The sequence below is a fragment of the Hemitrygon akajei genome, unplaced genomic scaffold, assembly GCF_048418815.1.
Source record: "Hemitrygon akajei unplaced genomic scaffold, sHemAka1.3 Scf000181, whole genome shotgun sequence".
Taxonomy (NCBI): Eukaryota; Metazoa; Chordata; class Chondrichthyes; order Myliobatiformes; family Dasyatidae; genus Hemitrygon; species Hemitrygon akajei.
This window is the reverse complement of record NW_027332067.1, coordinates 760,473-778,512: the sequence shown is the minus strand read 5'-3', so window position 1 is coordinate 778,512 and position 18,040 is coordinate 760,473. Positions and strand designations below refer to the sequence as shown.

At 46.2% G+C, this 18,040-nt stretch overlaps 1 protein-coding gene across 1 annotated transcript; it reads left to right on the top strand.

The window, feature by feature from the left end:
• Positions 1 to 9,968: 9,968 nt before the first annotated feature.
• Positions 9,969 to 12,580, top strand: LOC140724268 (probable G-protein coupled receptor 139). The gene is made up of 2 exons (XM_073038740.1): positions 9,969 to 10,080; positions 11,676 to 12,580. The coding sequence occupies exons 1-2, from the start codon at positions 9,969 to 9,971 to the stop codon at positions 12,578 to 12,580; spliced, it is 1,017 nt and encodes a 338-aa protein (XP_072894841.1).
• Positions 12,581 to 18,040: the final 5,460 nt, after the last annotated feature.

The following is an 18,040-nucleotide window of genomic DNA, read 5'->3' as shown; positions in this document are numbered from 1 at the left end:
ATAATTTCCTGGGTTATCTCTACTCCCTTTCTTGAACAATGGAACAACATTTGAAACCCTCCTATCCTCCGGTACTTCTCCCATCCCTGTTCAGGACGCAAAGATAATCGCAAGAGGCTCAGCAATCTCCTCCCTCAAAACCCATATCAGCCTGGGGTATATCCCATCCGGCCCCGGTGACTTTCCCCCTTCCTCAGTCATTTATTCCCAAATTGTCCCTCTCCAACGCTATGGTGAAGGAGTCAGTATTGTGATCTCTACCTCCAAAATGCTCCCCCAGCACGAGATCTGACACCTGACCAGTTTCATTTCCCATTTCCAGATCAAGTACGGCCTCTCCTCTAGTTGGCTTACCTACATATTGCATCAGGACCTTCCAGAAAACACCAAACCGTCAATGTCCTGGCTGGCATCTCCCACCTTTTCCCTTTCCTCCCTAATTGGTCCTTAATCCCCACACTTGATTCCTAATCTTTCCCAATTCCTCTCTATCACCAGCACCTGGTTTCCATTAGCCACCAGAGGATAAGACTCCGACAGCTCCGGTCAGCCCTTGCCAGATTGTTGGTCGACTCTCAGAGGAACCTTGCTCCAAGTCTTCGACCCCTCGTCACGATCTCTTCGTGAACCAAATCTCCCAGATCCTGACTCAGCCCGATCCCGATTCTACACCCGCTACGGAGATTCTGCCTCCTGATCCTGCCTCCGCGTCGGAGTCCTGCACTTGGGTTCGTTTTCCAGCCACGTCCTCGTCACACAAACAAACTCCACCCCATCTAAACCCCTTGCTCTAAGGAGATGCCAATCCATATTAGGAAAGTTAAAATCACAACAACCCTACTGTTATTGCAGCATTCTGGAACCTGCCTTCCTATCTGCTCGTCGATGCCTCTCTTACAATTGGGAACGTCTATGAAAACACCCAGTAGAGTGATTGACCCTTTCCTGTTTCTGGCTTCCAATCACAATGACTCAATAGACAATTCCCTCCATGACTTCCTCCTTAATCGCAGCCGTGATACTATCCCTGATTAGGAGTACCACATCCCCACCTCTTTTGCCTCCCTCGCTGTCATTTCTGAAATATCTATAGCCCGGCACACTCAGCAGCCATTTCTGCTGCTCGGTCATCCAGGTCTCTGTAAGTCCGCAACATCATAGATCCACACGTTGATCCACGCTCTTAGTTCATCCGCCTTGCTTGCATTAAAATAGACACATCTCACACCATCTGACTGAGCGCTTCTTTGCTCTATTATTTGCCTATCTGCCTCAAAAACTCCATACAAGCTGTCCGTACTTGTGCGCCGACTGTCCCGTCCTCTGCCTCTTCACTTCGGTTCCCTCCCTCCTGCAAATCTGGTTTAAACCCTCCCCAATAGCATTAGTAATGCTCCCTCCCATGTTATTAGATCCCATCCAGTTCAGGAGCAACCTGTACCACTTGTACCGGTCACCCCTTCCCCAGAAAAGGTTCTAACGATCCAAGAACTTGAAAGCCTGCCCCCTGAACCATCTCCTCAGCCATTCATGTATCAGCAGTATCTTCCTGTTCTGACCTTCACGAACGTGTGGCACTGGGAGTAATCCGGAGATGACCACCTTGGAGGTCCTGCTCTTCAGCCTCCTTCCTAACTCCCCAGTCTCACTGTGCAAGATCTGTGCCCCTCTCCTGCCCATGTCATTGGTATCAACATGAGGGGAGATTTGATAGAGGTATATAAAATTATGATAGGTATAGATAGAGTGAATGCAAACAGGCTTTTTCCACTGAGGCTAGGGGAGAAAAATAAACAGAGGACATGGGTTATCAGTGAAGGGGGGAAAGTTTAAAGGGAACACTGGGGGGGGGTCCTCACACAGAGAGTGGTGGGAGTGTGGAATGAGCTGCCAGATGAAGTGGTAAATGTGGGCTCACTTTCAACCTTTAAGAAAAACTTGGACAGGTACATGGATGAGCGGTGTATGGAAGAATATGGTCCAGGTGCAGTTCAGTGTGACTAGGCAGAAAAATGGTTCGGCACATCCAAGAAGGGCCAAAAGGCCTGTTTCTGTGCTGTAATGTTCTATGGTTCTATGGACAATGAATCTCACGGTTGCACAGGATGATACGTATATATTTGTTAATAAATTTACTTCGCTCTCTGAGCTTTCGAACATTGAACATTTGTCCCTCACAAAGATGATTTAACGATTCATTCTCTCTCTCTCTCTCTCTCTCTCTCTCTCTCTCTCTCTCTCTCTCTCGCTCTCTCTCTCTCTCTCTCTCTCTCTCTCTCTCTCTCTCTCTCTCTCTCTTTCTCTCTCTCTCTCCCTCTCTCCCCCCCACCCCCCTCTCTCTCTTTCAGCTGCGCCGTCAGTTGATATATTTTCGCCCTGAAACGGAATACAGATTGTGGCAAAAGTCTGAAGAATGCGGACAGCCTTGTGTATGTCAGTCAATGGAACCACCACATGATTATTCGTTATTCAGAACTAGGGATGGGGGATGCTGAAGTTGTGAAAGCAACAGTATAATAATAAATCTTTAACTACTGAACAGGGGCACTTCAAGACTTCCTCTCTTTGGTTGAAATTTATGTCAAGTAATTGCTTCTCTCTCTACAGATGCAGACCGACCTACTGTTTGTTTCACATCTGTCCCTCCATCTACTTCCCCCCTTCCTTCCTCCGTCTCTTTCACTTTCCCTCATTCTTTCACTTTACTTCTCCTTCCCTTATTGCCTCTCCCCTCTTCCCCTCACCCCCCTGTATCGGTCTGATACTGTCCTTATCCTTCCTGTCGCTCTGTTTTTCCACGCCCCCGTACCCAAGGAGGTAGCAAAGGGTAGTGACGATGTTGTTTCCATGGTCACCAATCAGAACCTGACCTCGAGAAGGTTCGGCAATGGAGACCAGTCTAGAAGGTGAGGCCCATGGGATTCACAGCAATTGGCAAACTGTATCCATTATTACCTTATCAACAGGAGACGGAGGATTATAAAATAGAGTTATTTTGGTGATCGCCTGCCTGTGGTGTTCCGCAGGTATGGGTGTTGGAAACCTTGATGTTTGTAATGGATGGTAGAACAATAGAGGGCTCCGTAGGATGGAAGTGTTCGATCCGGGATTCCCAACCTCAGGCTATCAGATCCCTCGTTAATGATAGGAGTCCATGGCATTAAAACGTTTGTGAACCCCTGGGTTAGATTGATCTTGCAGTGGGTTAGAATGTCGGCAGAACATCCTGGGCCGAAGGACCTGTATTGCGCTGTATTCCATATTCTCAGTTCTAATTCGGAGCAACAGATAACCTGCCGGAAGAACTCCTCGTGTCCAGCTGCATCGGGGGGAGGAAAGGAATGAACGACTTTCCGGTGGAAATCCTGCATCGCCAGTCCGACAGATTCCGGTTCTGTGATGTTCTCTTCGCTTTACTGTTTCTCTGTGACTAAATATCTGAACTCCGTGCAGCTGAGCTCCACCCGTCCTAAACTGGGAATGGTGTTTCCATTGTTATCCTGTAAATTTCCATCAATTCTCCCTCAGTTATCTCCACCCCTCTGAACCTGCTCGTTCCACTATCAACCCACAAGGTTCTGCACATGCTGGTAATCCAGAGTAACACACACAAAATGCTGGAGTAACTCAGCAGGCCAGACAGCAATGGTGGGATCTGTCGTCATTCCTGATGGAGGGTCTCGGCCCGAAACGTCGGCTCCTTGTTACTGATGCGGCCTGACCCGCTGAGTTCCACCTGAATTTTGTGCGTGTAACTCCAGCTCACTCTGTCAGACATTTTCAATCGTACTTATCAGTGCAAATTAAATCGTCCGGCCTGTTCAATTCCAATGAGAGCTCCCGCTTGGTTTTGGGTAATTACACTGACACGGACTTTGAGTGAGAAGATGAAAGCTCTGTAACTGGGACACTCCAAAAATAGTTCTCACAGAGTATTCACTGGTGCTGAGTGTAGTTTTGTTTTCATGACGTTATATTAATTCAAATCAACGTTGTGCACCTATAACACCCCCCCCCCCCCCCCCCCCGGTTAGGCCACACTTGGAAGGTTACGCCTAGTTCTGGTCGTCTCGTTGTCGGCATGACGCGGAGGAGATTTCCCAGGATGCTCTAATTACAGAGCATGTCGTGTGAGGACAGGTTGAGCGAGCTGTGGCTTCTCTCTTTGGAGCGACGGAGGATGAGAGGTGACGGTTTAGAGGTGTACAATGTGACAAAAGGCATGGATGGAGTGGATAGCCAGAGACGGTTACCCAGGAGGGAAATGGCCAATATGACGGTCCATCATTTACGGGGATTGGAGGAAGTTATTGCGGGGAAGCCAGAGATGAGTTTTATTCCACAGAGAGTGACGGGTGTTTGGAAAATCCTGCCAGGAGTGGTGGTAAAAGCTGATACATTACAAAGACTATAAGATATGTACATGGATGATAGAAAAATGCAGCGTTATGTTGGAAAGGAGGGTCAGATTGATCTTAGAGTAGGCTGAAAGATCGCACAACATCGGGGGTGAAGAGTGTGTACTGCGGTGTAGTGTTTGATGTTCTTTGTTCCAAATGTTCACACGCCCATCGAGTCCAAGTGATGTTTTTTCAAAACAGTATGTGAAACACTGAATATGTGAGACATGTTATTAGTTTGCTGAAATGGTCTGTGTGAAGCGCTCAGTTAGTTGGGCGGCCTCATGTCATTCTCAACCCCACGAGTTTGGAGTGGAACAGCAACACAGTGTCAGCTGTATTTAAACCCTGCGTTGTTTGAGGAGCGTTTTCATTGACGAGTCCACCTTTACACCAGGGAAGATGTCATTTACAACAGGAGGTCAGTCCGAATGTGAGATCATCGGGCTTTATCCTTTTCCGATATCGGGGAGCTGTCGAGTTTATGCCAGAGAATGAACTCCAATCTGCAGTACAAGAGCTCACTTCATTTTACCAGGTCTGCCTCCAGTAAACAGATAATCCACTACCCTCTGTGCCCTCAGAGGCTGGTAGCAAGGAGGTAAATATTTCACAGGGAAAGGGATGGGCATGCCCACCTCCCTTTGGACAATTACCTCACTGCACAGAGAGAAAGTTTCATTACAACACCAAAGAGTTTAATCAGTTCTGTCGGTACTCTGGGGATTTCCAATTAAATATTACAAACTATTTATATGACAGCTGATATTTCACCCGCTGACACAGTCACTATATTCCATCTTCTTAAATCCGTTAGTTGTTTTCATGAACGATCTAAAGCCTAGGTGTCCGGTGAAGATTAGCAGGTGTATAAATTCAGGGTTGAGGAAGATTTCTCCCATTGATTTACATTCGGAACTACTTTCGGCTGCTGAAATCCTCTGATCAACTCACTCAGAAAATGCTGGAAGCATTTCTCCGCATCAGGAATACATACTATCTGGTGATTTTGGCTATCGGTGTACCTGTTAAGCAATGTTGAGTGTTGTGTCATGTTTTAACAAAAGTCATGAACGCTGAGCTCAGCTCTATCATTGATGATAATGATATGCGACTTGATGAAAGACGGAAGCTGTTTTAATGAAATTGCCTGACGGAGACACAAAAATCAGATATGCCGGCTGCTGATTGGTGTCGGGAGAAATACTGCACTGGGTGATGTCAGAGAATAGCGTAATATAAAGATTAGTGTAAGGTTTATATTTGGTAGAATATTCAAATCTGCGCTTGTTCACGGTGGCCCAGTTCCGTATCAGTGACGACAGAAAGAACCTTAGTGTGGATGATTGACAGCAACAAAATAGACTGATTCCCATTCAAACGATGCATTTGGTGAGCATTTTGTCAACAGTTTTCTGCGGTTTGACTATTCTTATTCCGAGGATTGAACGTTTATTGTGATGGGAAATGCACTGCGGGTGATTCAAAATGAAATTCTGATTCCAAATCATTGCTTTTATGCTGCACACACCTCAATGTTCACATAACTGAGAATTGCAACCTGGGATTTTGCTTCAATTTAACAGAGAACTCCCATTTCTGCAACGGATGCTCCTGTTTTCACAGTAAAGCCCAAACGAACAAGGAAAATTCTAAAGCAGGAAAAATTAAAAATGCAAAATCTGAAATGTCAGCAGTTCAAAAGTACACACTCCCCTTTGCTTAGTGCTTAGTTGAACCAGCTCTCGCAGTTATTAAAGCCAGTAGTATTTTTGGACGCGTCTCTATTATCTTTACACAATGTGATGGAAGAAGATGTCCCAAACGTCCTTGCCAAATTGCTCAGACTGTGCCAGGTTAGAGGTGGAGCGGCGCTGGGCTGGAATCTGGAGGACTTGTCAGAGATTTTCGTTCGGGATAAGGTCAGGACTCTGACTGGGTCACTCAGGGACATTAATTTTCGTCATTCAAATCACTCCATGATTGTTCTGGCAGTGTGCTTCGGTTGTTGTCCTGCTGATCGAAACCTTCCTCCCCTGTGTAAGCTTTCTGGTAGAGGGTAGCAGGTTGCTATCCAAATCTCCCTGTATTTAACACATTGGTCTTCCCACCAATCTTGACCACACTTCGAGTCGCTGCTGCTGCTGAAAAGTATCCCCATGGCATGGTGGGGATTCCTCACGCACGGCTAAAAGCATACCTTTGTACATAAAGATTTTGCAAAGCGTCACTTGGCGAAAAGATGCAAGAATGTCTTGTGGACGGATCAGACTAAAGAGGAACTTTCTGGTCGCAACACTAAGCAGACGTGTGGCGTAAAACCAGTACGGCCCACTTGCCTGGTAACACCACCCCTACTGTAAAGAGCGATGGAGGCAGCATCATGTTATGGGGATGCGCTTCAGCAGCAGAGACCGGAAATCCGGTCAGCAGTGATGGGAAGATGAATCGTGGTAAATGCAGCGAGACCCTCGATAAAAATCCTACTTGCCTCTGCCACAAAGCTGAAACTGGGTAGGAAGTTCGTCTTTCAGCACGACAACAGACCAAAGCACACTGACAGCTTGAGGATTTTGTAAGTAGGAAGAGCCAAACCTTGTTCTGTCAAATTCTGAAAAGCTAGAGGAGACGTATCCAAAATAATATTGGATGTACTAGCTGCGAGAGGTGGTTCAATTAACTACTGAGCAAGGGAGAATGAGTACTTTTGAACTGCTGACATCGCAGCTTTTGAAATTTTAATCTTACACGCTTTGCAATTGTCCTTGCTTGTTTTGGGCTCTACTGTGAAAAAGGAGCACGTGATTCACAAATAAGAGTTCTCAGTTAAATTGATAAAAATCCCTTGTTGTAATACTCATGAATGTGAATATAGCGTTGGGGCCTCAATACGTTTACAAGACCCTGTAAGTATTATTGGGAAGTAACCATTATACGATCGATCCGTCCTGCAACGTCTTACACAATCTATTTATCGATTTGTCGCTGGTTCATCGCACCTTCTTACGTTGGATGAACGCACAGGTCACTTCGGGACAACAGACACGTTGTTATCGTCACATGATGGCACGTGAAGACAGAAGGCTTGGCATGTCTGTCTCCGTAATTTTGTTTGTTTGTTCTCTTGTGTGCAGTTGCGTTGCTTGTCTTCTCCGCAAAATTCTAGATTGTCGATGTTCTGGTGACATGCAATAATATCTCGACAATACTAACTGAGACATGCCAATGGAGTTAATTATGAAATGAAACGCAAGCCTTCCTGTGCAGTGGCAATCCAGTAACAATTAGAGACAGGAAGCCTTCCTGTGCAGTGGCAATCCAGTAACAATTAGAGACAGGAAGCAAGAGTTTGAAAACTCATTAACAATTCTGGTTGCCTCACTACAGGAAGGATGTGGAAGCCATAGAAAGGGTGCAGAGGAGATTTACAAGGATGTTGCCTGGATTGGGGAGCATGCCTTTTGAGAATAGGTTAAGTGAATTTGGCCTTTTCTCCTTGGAGCGACGGAGGATGAGAGGTGACCTGATAGAGGTGTGTAAGATTATGAGAGGCATTGATCGTGTGGCTAATCAGAGGCTTTTTCCAAGGGCTGAAATGGTTACCACGAGAGGGCACTGTTTTAGGTGCTGGGGAGTAGGTACAGAGATGTCAGGGGTAAGCATGAGGCTACGTCCACACTACACCAGATAAATCCATAACCGAAGCTTTTGCTCTTCGTTTTTACCCTCCGTCCACACTAAAACTGTGTTTATGTCCCTTGAAAACTGAGAATTTCAGAAACGCTCTCCAGTCTGTGTAATTTTGAAAACGCCGGATTGGAAGGAGTTGTGTGGATCGGAGAATTCTAAAAACGCTGTCATGACGTGACGGAAGAGATGCTGACGGCAGCGCGCCATTTCCTTGTTTTCTTGAACGCAACTTAACAATTTCAGAACATACGGGAACGAGACTGAAACCAGTAGAGTTAGAACTGTACTCACCAAATACTTTGACCCATAACTTACTGAATAAATAATTATACGTACTCACTTTGCCCTGTTTTCTGTCCTTTCTCGTATGAAAGTGGTTTACCTATTTATGCAAGTACTTCTCTGACAATAGATGTGTAACAGCCTATTGTAACGTTGTATGGAAATACAAGATAATACTGATGCAGACATGTTTTATACATTTAACAAGGGGCTTTATTAATGCAACAGAGTTAATAAGTTTTTCTAGTCTGTAAATGAACAAACGCGCACCAACTCTTTCATGGCGGGAATCGACATCAAACATATCACTTGTTTTCGGTAAATGTGCCCTGCGCATGCGCAATAGGAGGAAATTTGCCGAAATATCCGTTTTAATGTGGACAGAGATATTTTTAAAAACGCTTTGTGTGGGCGCCTATCGTTTTTACGCAAAACCAGCGTTTTCAAAATTATCCGGTCTAGTGTGGACGTAGCCTCAGAGACTGGTGAGTGCATGGAATGAGCTGTCAGCAACGGTGGTGGAGGCGGATACGATCGGGTGTTTTAAGAGGCTTTTGGATAGGTACATGGAGCTCAGTAAAATAGTGGGTTATGGGTAAGCCCAGTAATTTCTAAGGTAGGAACATGTTCGGCGCAAGTTTGTGTGCCGAAGGTCCTGTATTGTCCTCTAGGTTTTCTCTGCTCCTATGTTCTAATCAAAAAAATTACATTTTGTCTGAAAGGCATTTGCATACTGCAACTGTGCACAGAATCCCTTACATAACAACGTAGTTGTTTTTAAACAGTAATTTGCTGATTGTTAATTCATTTCTAAACTCCTGCTTCCTCTCGCTAAATTTTGTTACAGAGATATTGCACATTTTATTACTGTTTTTGCCTTTTGATTTATGACGGTTTTGTAAGTAAATAGCATCTGGCATGTTATGGATATTTTTGAAAATGTTTGTCCATATCTGGACAGACCCATAGAACCATAAAGCACTACAGCACAGTACAGGCCCTTCAGCCCTCCATGTTGTGCCGACCCGTATAATCCTTAAAAAAATGTACTAAACCCACACTACCCCATAACTCTCCATTTTTCTTTCATCCATGTGCCTGTCCAAGAGGTTCTTAAATACCCCTATGTTTCAGCCTCCACCACCATCCCCGGCAAGTCATTCCAGGCACCCACAACCCTCTGTGTAAAAACCTTACCCCGATGTCTCCCCTGAACTTCACTCCCTGAATTTTGTACATATGCCCTCTGGTTTTTCGCAACCCGCATAATTACAGGTCATAGCACCTGCTTGAGAATTGTGCACGGGTTATTCTCTTGACAATGTCTCAGAATCGAAAAGAAAATGCTAGAAAATGTCAATAGGCCAGGAAGTATCACTGGAAAGGCAAATACATTTACTGTTCCTGGTATGTCTGATGATGATTCTCAGACGTGAAGCACTAGCTCTGTATCCCGCTGCCCAATGTTGTCTGACCCATTGAGTGTATTTAGCAAATACTGTTTAATTTTAAACTTCAGTTTTCCGTCTTAGTCGATATGTCAAAGGTTATCGGGATACAGCAGGAGGATGGGGTCAGAGGGATAATACATCGGCCATGATGGAATATCGGAGTATCGGCCATGTGTCGAATGATATAACTCTGCTCCCACGTCTTATGGCCCTGTTGCTTTATGGGAGCGATGTGAAGAGGCCGGTCGAGGCCGGAAGTGACTGACAGAGAAAGTGGGAGAACTGCAATTATCCGGGAACGGAAAGCAGGCAGTGGTCTGCGATCCTCCTCTTCACCATTCGATGCTTCTTTTAACCCAAGATGATCAGTTTCGAAACGGACTTGTAGACAGGATGATGCTATCAAGCCCGTTGCCGTTGGAACAACGGAAAATAACGGAGAATCCGGGAAATGCTCAGCAGATTTGTTCTCATCCATGCGAAAATAGGGAAATAATGAACGTTTCAGGTCTGAGAGCCTTTTTAGCAACTGGGAAGCAGACAAGGTTTGGTTCCTTGATATCTCTTTCTGACTCGGCTGCCCATCTCTGTTGTTCACTCAGCCTGTTCGCTTCAGTATATTCATAGCCCTTTACATCTGAGAGAGAAGGACAGCCCTGGGGAAATCTTATCCACTCTGTGTTGCTGATCCTATATCCCTCTATTTGTTCATTCCTTTCATCCATTGACCAGTAACATTGCCTAGAATTTATCCCTCTGACTACCCCGCTTCCACTCGGAGAGCGGCGCCCCGTTCCACACTCACACTGCAGCGTCAAAAGCCGCCTTTGACTCCAACCCAGTTCTGCCGAACTGTTCCGAGTTAAAATGCGAACTGCAGTTCTCTACGACAGATCAGACCCAAGAATGCTCTAGAACCTTCGTTTTTGAGTCGATAATTTCAGCATCTACATTGTTTTATAACTTTATTCAAATCAGTCCTGACGTTTTACACCCTGATATTCAAGGATCAAAGTAGATTTATTATTAGGTATGTACGTATCTCGATGAACCACATTGAGATACGTTTTCTTGCAGGCTTTGTCATGAATATAAAGAAATACAATCGATTCCTCAATCCCGGTTAAGGTGGCGCTACCGAACGGGTGAGGCAGCTCACTGGTAGTTAACAATTTTAGATATCCGACTAAAAACAAAAATAACTTTTCTGAGGTGAACTGCGTTACGTGATCGCCACAAGCAGTGAAGAGGAGGGAGATGGCAAGGCGATTTCGGGGATGAGCCGAGATGGTGTGTTACAGAATCGTTGCAGATGCCCGGACAACTGTCTCTCGCGAAGTTCACTGCTCTCTCCAGGAGGCTGGGCCTTTCGCTATGCCGTTGTTCAGTCAACTTACACAGCGACGTTGACAGATTGAAAAGACAGGGATCGCGAAACGGAGTCAGAGCCGATTTCGCTCTTTCTCCCTGATGGCCACTCCTCTCTCCATGGCGCTGATAGGCTGAATTGATAAAGAGGCTTTGGGACAACTCCGGATAGCTCCAGAGTCGGATCTGATGACTGATTTTGATTGGGAATGTTGTTGTTCGCTTCAATTGTTTGCATGATTTGTGCTTCTTTTTTCCTTTCCCTTGCCGCATCGGTTGTTGGTCTTTTATTTTTAATTTTTATTATTTCTTTTTTTTAATCCGGTTCTTTCTTTTTTCTTGCTCGATAACTACCTGACAGTAAGCAAATCTCAAGGATGTCTAATTTATAAATGAAATTGTAATAACTGTACTTTGAATATTTGAAGCTTTGAATAAGACAAAGCTCTGATTCCATACCTGTTTTCTCTTCTCTGCCGCCCAGTGAACATAGTGGCGATTGCAATCCTGTCCCGGGGGAAGTGCGGCCTCTCCACGTGCACCACACGCTACCTGGTTGCCATGGCAGCGGCGGATCTGACGGCTGTTGTCACTGCATTCTTCCCACGGATCAAGTACTATTTCCCGGCATGCTTCCTGGAGACGTATCCCTTGTGTAGCATTATCTTTGTACTGCAATGTGCTTCCAGAGACTGTTCGGTCTGGCTCACCGTCACCTTTACCTTCGATCGGTTTGTCGCCATTTGTTGTCAGAAGTTAAAAGCCAGCTATTGCACAGGAAGGACCGCGGCCTTGGTTCTGGCGCCAACCTCCACTCTTATGTGCTTAAAAAATATCCCCTTCTATTTCATTCATAACCCAAGAGAGATACTCGATGGTGTATGGTGGTTTTGTAAGGTCATTCCAGCTTATTACACTGAACACCAGTGGGTGAGCTTTGACCGATTCGACAAGAGTTTAACCCCTCTGATTCCATTCGCACTAATTCTGGTCCTCAACGCCGTGACGGTCCGGCACATTTTAGCGGCCAGTCGGGTTCGTAAGGGACTGAGGGGTCAGAGAAAGGGGGAGAACTGCAGTGACCCGGAAATGGAAAGCAGGCGGCGCTCTGCCATCCTCCTCTTCACCATATCCGGCAGCTTTATCATTTTGTGGTTGGCGACTGTTGTCAATTTCTTCAAGTATAACGTCGGAGGGACAGATCCCAATAGTTATAGCGATTCTGAATTTATCTTACAGTCACTTGGATACATGTTACAGAACCTGAGTCTGTGCACGAACACATTTATATATGGAGTAACACAGACTAAGTTCAGAGAGCAGTTCATAGCCGCAGTTAAATGGCCAGTGATCACAATTGTACGCTTAATCAGGAGACAAAACAACTGACGGCAGCCAGGGTTTATTCCCAATGGCTCCAGACTGTGAGTGTGATACTTAACCCTCCTATATTGTGATCAGTCGCTGAAAATAATAGCAATAGTCGGTCTGAATATAAATCTGGAAGAGACCAAAATGTTAAATCGACAACTTCGTTATTTATCCTTTGGAGAAATCACACCCTAAGATACATGATTCAGATTTCAGGCTCGAATAATGCCATTCCCTGTGGACAAGTGAAAGGAGAAAACAATAATTGTCATTCTAGTTCCGAGGCGGTAGCACAAAAAAGATTAAAAACACAATAGTACTACTATCACTAACGGTCCTACTACTACTACTCCAACTACTGATGATGATGATGATGATGATGATGATGATGATAATCATCATCATCATTATCATCATCATCGTCATCATCATCATCATCATCATCATCACAACAACAATGCTCGTCATTATAGTCCGGACAATCCATAATAACCGTCGGGATATAATGATACTGGATAAACAAACAATTACAGCAGACTGAATAGATATGGCCATTTCAATCACAATGTTTGACTAATGGGGAATTCCGTTTTCGGCGACGGATGCAGATGCTCGACACAGCGACCCCCAACTTACGTCGGGTCACACTAATATAGTGGATACTGGATTAGGAGCTCCGAATAGAGCAGACAACCTGAGCAGATTCGCAAGTGAAGAGTTATTTCACTGTGACGGACTTTTTGGGGCCCTGAATAAGGGGGAGGAGGGAATGAATGTGCAGGTATAACACTTTATCTTCATGTGGTGATAAGAGCCAGGATGGAGATTAACGGGGAGGGACGAATGGACAAGGCATTCACTGGAGGGGTGATTCCTGCGGAAAGCGGGGACGTAAAGATCTGCTTTCCGGTTGGTTCCCGGTGAAGATGGCGGGCGTCGCTGTGCTTTGTGCGGGGACTCATGGGGCGGTAGGTGAGGACAAGACGATCCCTATCCCTATTAGGGTAGCGGGAAACTGAAGTGGAAGCCGATGTCCGGCAAATTGAGGAGATGCGGGTGAGGGCAGCATCTATGGTGGAGGAAGGGAATTCCGATTCTTTGAAGAAGGAGAACAACTCTGATGTCTAGGAAGGAAAGGTCTCTTCCTGGGAAGAGTTGCGGTGGAGAGGAAGGAACTGAGAAAAGGAATGGCATTTTAAAGGAGACAGGGTGGGGAGAGGTAGAGTCAAGATATACACGGATATTGGTAGTTTTACAATAGATATCGGTAGACAGTTTGACTCCAGAGATGGAGACAGAGAGATCGAGAAAGGGTGGAGAGGTGCCAGAGACAGGCCACGTGAATTTAAGGGCAGGGTGGAAGCTGGAGACAATGTTGATGAAATTGACGAGTTCAGCACGAAAGAGCTGAAAAGAGAACAAAAGCCAAAAGAGATATTGCTGAATTTGAGAAGCAGACCCACCAAACGGAGGAAGGTGGTGGCAGAGGGAAAGTGGTTGTGTTTGTCCTCGAGAAAGAAGCAGGGAGCTTTAAGGCTTGCGTGATGGGAGTGAAAGTGTATTGGGACTGAATATTCAAAGTGAAAGTGAAGCCACCAGGGCCAGGGAATTGACCATTGTTGAGGAGATCGGGAGCATGTGAAGTGACGTGGACGGACGTGGGAAGGAACTGAATAAAGGGGGAAAAAAATGGAGGCGAGTTCATTGGAGTAGCGGAAGGTAGGATCGATGGACCTACCCCGATAGTCAGGTCTGTGGATGCTGGGCCGGAGGAAGAATAGAGCAGTGCGGGGTAAAGGAACGGAGTTTTGTGTCATTGGCTGGGATATCTCGAGAGTTGATGACGTTGGTGATGGAACGGGAGATAATCCTTTGATGGTCCCGAGTTGAGCCTGTTGCAAGTGGTAAGTGAGAGCAGATGTCTGAAAGTGTCCGTCTGGCCTGAGCAAGGTAGAGTTCAGTCCGCCGGATGACAACAGAACCTCCTTTACCTACGCGTCTACGGAGAGGTTGGGGTTAGTGTGGAGATAGTCGACGGCAGTGCGTACAGAGGGGGTAAGGTTCAAAGAGGAGAGACGAGTGCCGAAGTCGAATTCGTTGATGTGTGGTCTGAAATGATCCAGAGCAGGCACAGAACCAGTGCGGGCTGACCAAGCAGACGAGCAGGGTTGGTGTCGGGAAAAGGGGCCATCGGTGCTGGGCGGGGAATCCTTGCCCAAGAAGAGGGCTTGGTGACGGAGACGATGGAAGAAGAGCTCGGCTTCACGGCGAGAGCTGAACTCACTGAGGTGCGAGCGAAGAGGAACAAAATGTTGAGAACAGATTGTTCCGCCTCAGAAAGGGGGAGGTCGAAGGGGATTGTAACGACACGGCAGGGATTAGAGCTGTGATGCGGGCGTGGAAGAGAGTTGGTGGCATTAGAAGCAAGGTGAGGTTTGGATGTTAATATAAGTATAGCGGGAGGAAGATGGAGGCTCCAACGACCCAATAGGTAACGGGGGAACCGGAGAGACTAGGGGAAAGAGGACCACAGGGGCCCAGCAACAATTAGAATGGTGTCAGCCGGGAAGCGGGCCTCTCCGAGTTCGCGACTGGATCCGGATCTGTGGGCGCGTAATTAATGGTCTGAAAGACGTCGTTGGACATTGGAATGTGTGATGGCTATGATGGGATCCGCGGTCTGGATGAGTCCAGGGCCGTCAGAACCGGAGTTGGAAACAGTGGGATCCGCGGTCTGGATGAGTCCAGGGCCGTCAGAACCGGAGTTGGAAACGGTGGGATCCGCGGTCTGGATGAGTCCAGGGCCGTCAGAACCGGAGTTGGAAACAGTGGGATCCGCGGTCTGGAGAGTCCAGGGCCGTCAGAACCGGAGTTGGAAACAGTGGGATCCGCGGTCTGGATGAGTCCAGAGCCGTCAGAATCGGAGTTGGAAACAGTGGGATCCGCGGTCTGGAGAGTCCAGGGCCGTCAGAACCGGAGTTGGAAATAGTGGGATCCGCGGTCTGGATGAGTCCAGGGCCGTCAGAATCGGAGTTGGAAACAGTGGGATCCGCGGTCTGGATGAGCCCAGGGCCGTCAGAACCGGAGTTGGAAACAGTGGGATCCGCGGTCGCCAGCTCCGAACGTAAAGGCAATTGTGGAAGAATCACGTGCTCGTATTCCAACGAAGCGGCACAGTGACGCCACGAGAAGAGCTGTTGCCTCATTGGTCCAGAGGCTTGGCTTCTGTCACGTCAATGGACCCTTCGGCCCTCCGCGTCACTCTGCCCTACCTGTCTAACAACATGAATGCCATATGTCTGATTTTGGTCTCTATCCTCCTGAAGTCGGGCTTTCTCCTATAGTTTGTGTATTCAAGTGCCCGGCTATTAAACGCAATGATTGGAACTATCTCCACCAACTCCCGCCTACATACCAGAAATGTATCAAAATAAAATTGTAAACCAAACATAAATCCAAATAAAATAGTATCAATGCAACTTAGTGTCTGATGTTGGTTGAGAGAGCCTGTTTACGATTTATGGTCTTAATTGTCGTGATCTACAAATCCAGAACGCCTAACACTATTCTACTTCTTGGAAAAAAAATGATGATACAAATATCTCTGCCAGGACAACATCAAATTCTTTCTCCATATTCGCACATTGTTCCAGGATGCACATAGCTGGGACCAGGGCATGTACCTTAAAACCACCAAACCGTTATTTTCTATCGTGCATATGTCTTTGAAGTCACTGCTATTCGCTTCCTAAAATTAGGTTCTGTATCCTTCTCTAAGCACAAGGGCAAATATTCATTCAAGACATTGCACACCTCCTGTATGGCGACATATAGACTATTAATCTCCACATTAATTGTCAAGATAAATAATTATCTCCGTGGTCACTCATTTGGTCTCAATATGCGTATCGAATTTTCCAAAGATATCTCATGTCCCCCTTTTTCCCTCCCGATTTCCATCATGTACACTCCTACATCCTCAAACTCCTCGGGTTATTACTTTCACTGGGGCTATCTATGTGTAATTTTTATCTTTTCATTTCGGACGAAAGATCAATATCACTCAGCATCCAGATTTCCCCTATCCTGCGGGCATACCACTTGCCAAAATCCATCACCATCCCTTAATCAAACGCTGCAAGTCCTTGTCTATTTCCACCGCATTTGCTTTGCCCAAATTTAGCATTTCTACGTACGTACCGGTTCGACATAGTTCCACCAGCATTTTAAGTCTGGTAGAATTAATTATAGTCGCTGGTCCCACACTGACACTTCCCCTGTCTAAGTGGTCCCAGTATTTCGCTTCTCCCAATGTAGAGTTAGAAAGCAATCTGAGACGTGATTGAAATGTCAGTCTTTGAGAGCGAGGAAGGCGCTGCTCGGTGGCACGAAATGTCAGTCCGCACGGAATTACTTCGCTTCACAAAGTCCGCACAGGATATCTGACACCTGTTTGCTTTGATCTCCGCGCATTCCCGTTAACGTCCTCGCACACTGCGGCCACGTTACGGCGGGAAATTAACCCTGTGTGTTTCACGTCTCTGCACCGCGGGATAAACGCAGCGCGTACGAGGGGACTCCCGTGCTCACTGGGAAAACGTTCAGTCTCCATCGAGAAATGAAGGTCCATCATTTTCAGGGGATTTGAGGAGATTACCGCAGAGATGGCAGGGATATGTTATTGTTTTACACAAAGAACCACGGCTGCGTGAAAAGCCCTGCCAGGAGCGGTGGTAGATGCTGACACATTAGAATCATTTCAGAGACTCTGGAATAGGTACATGGGCGATAGACATCTGGAGTGATATGCTGGAAGAGGGGGTGGGGAATTGATCTTGGTGTAGTTTGAAAGTTCACACAACATCGGGGTCAGAAGTGCGTGTACTGCGTTGTAATGTTCGATGATTCAGGTGTCCAGGGAAGATGTCATTTATAACAGATCAGTTCGAATGTGAGATCATCGGGCTTTATCCTTTTCCGATATCGGGGAGCTGTTGAGTTTATGCCGGGGAATGAACTCCAATCTGCAGTACAAGAGCTCACTTCATTTTATCAGGTCTGCCTCCAGTAAAGAGAAAATCCATTACCCTCTATGGCCTCAGAGGCCGGTAGCAAGGAGGTAAACATTTCACAGGGAAAGGGATCGGCATGCCCACCTCCCTTTGGACAATTACCTCACGTCTGAGACAAGAGCTTCATTGCAACACCAAAGAGTTTAATGTGTTCTGTCGGTACTCTGGGGATTTCCAATTAAATATTACAAACTGTTTATATGACAGCTGATATTTCACCCGCTGACACAGTCACGATAATCCATCCTGTTAAGTCTTTTACTTATTTTCATGAACGATCTGAAACTCTGGTGTTGTGTGGAGATTGGCAGATATATACATTTAGGGTTGCGAGAGATTTCTTCTTCTGATTTACATTGGGACCGATAGCCGGCTGCTGAAATCCTTTGATCTACTCACTCAGGAA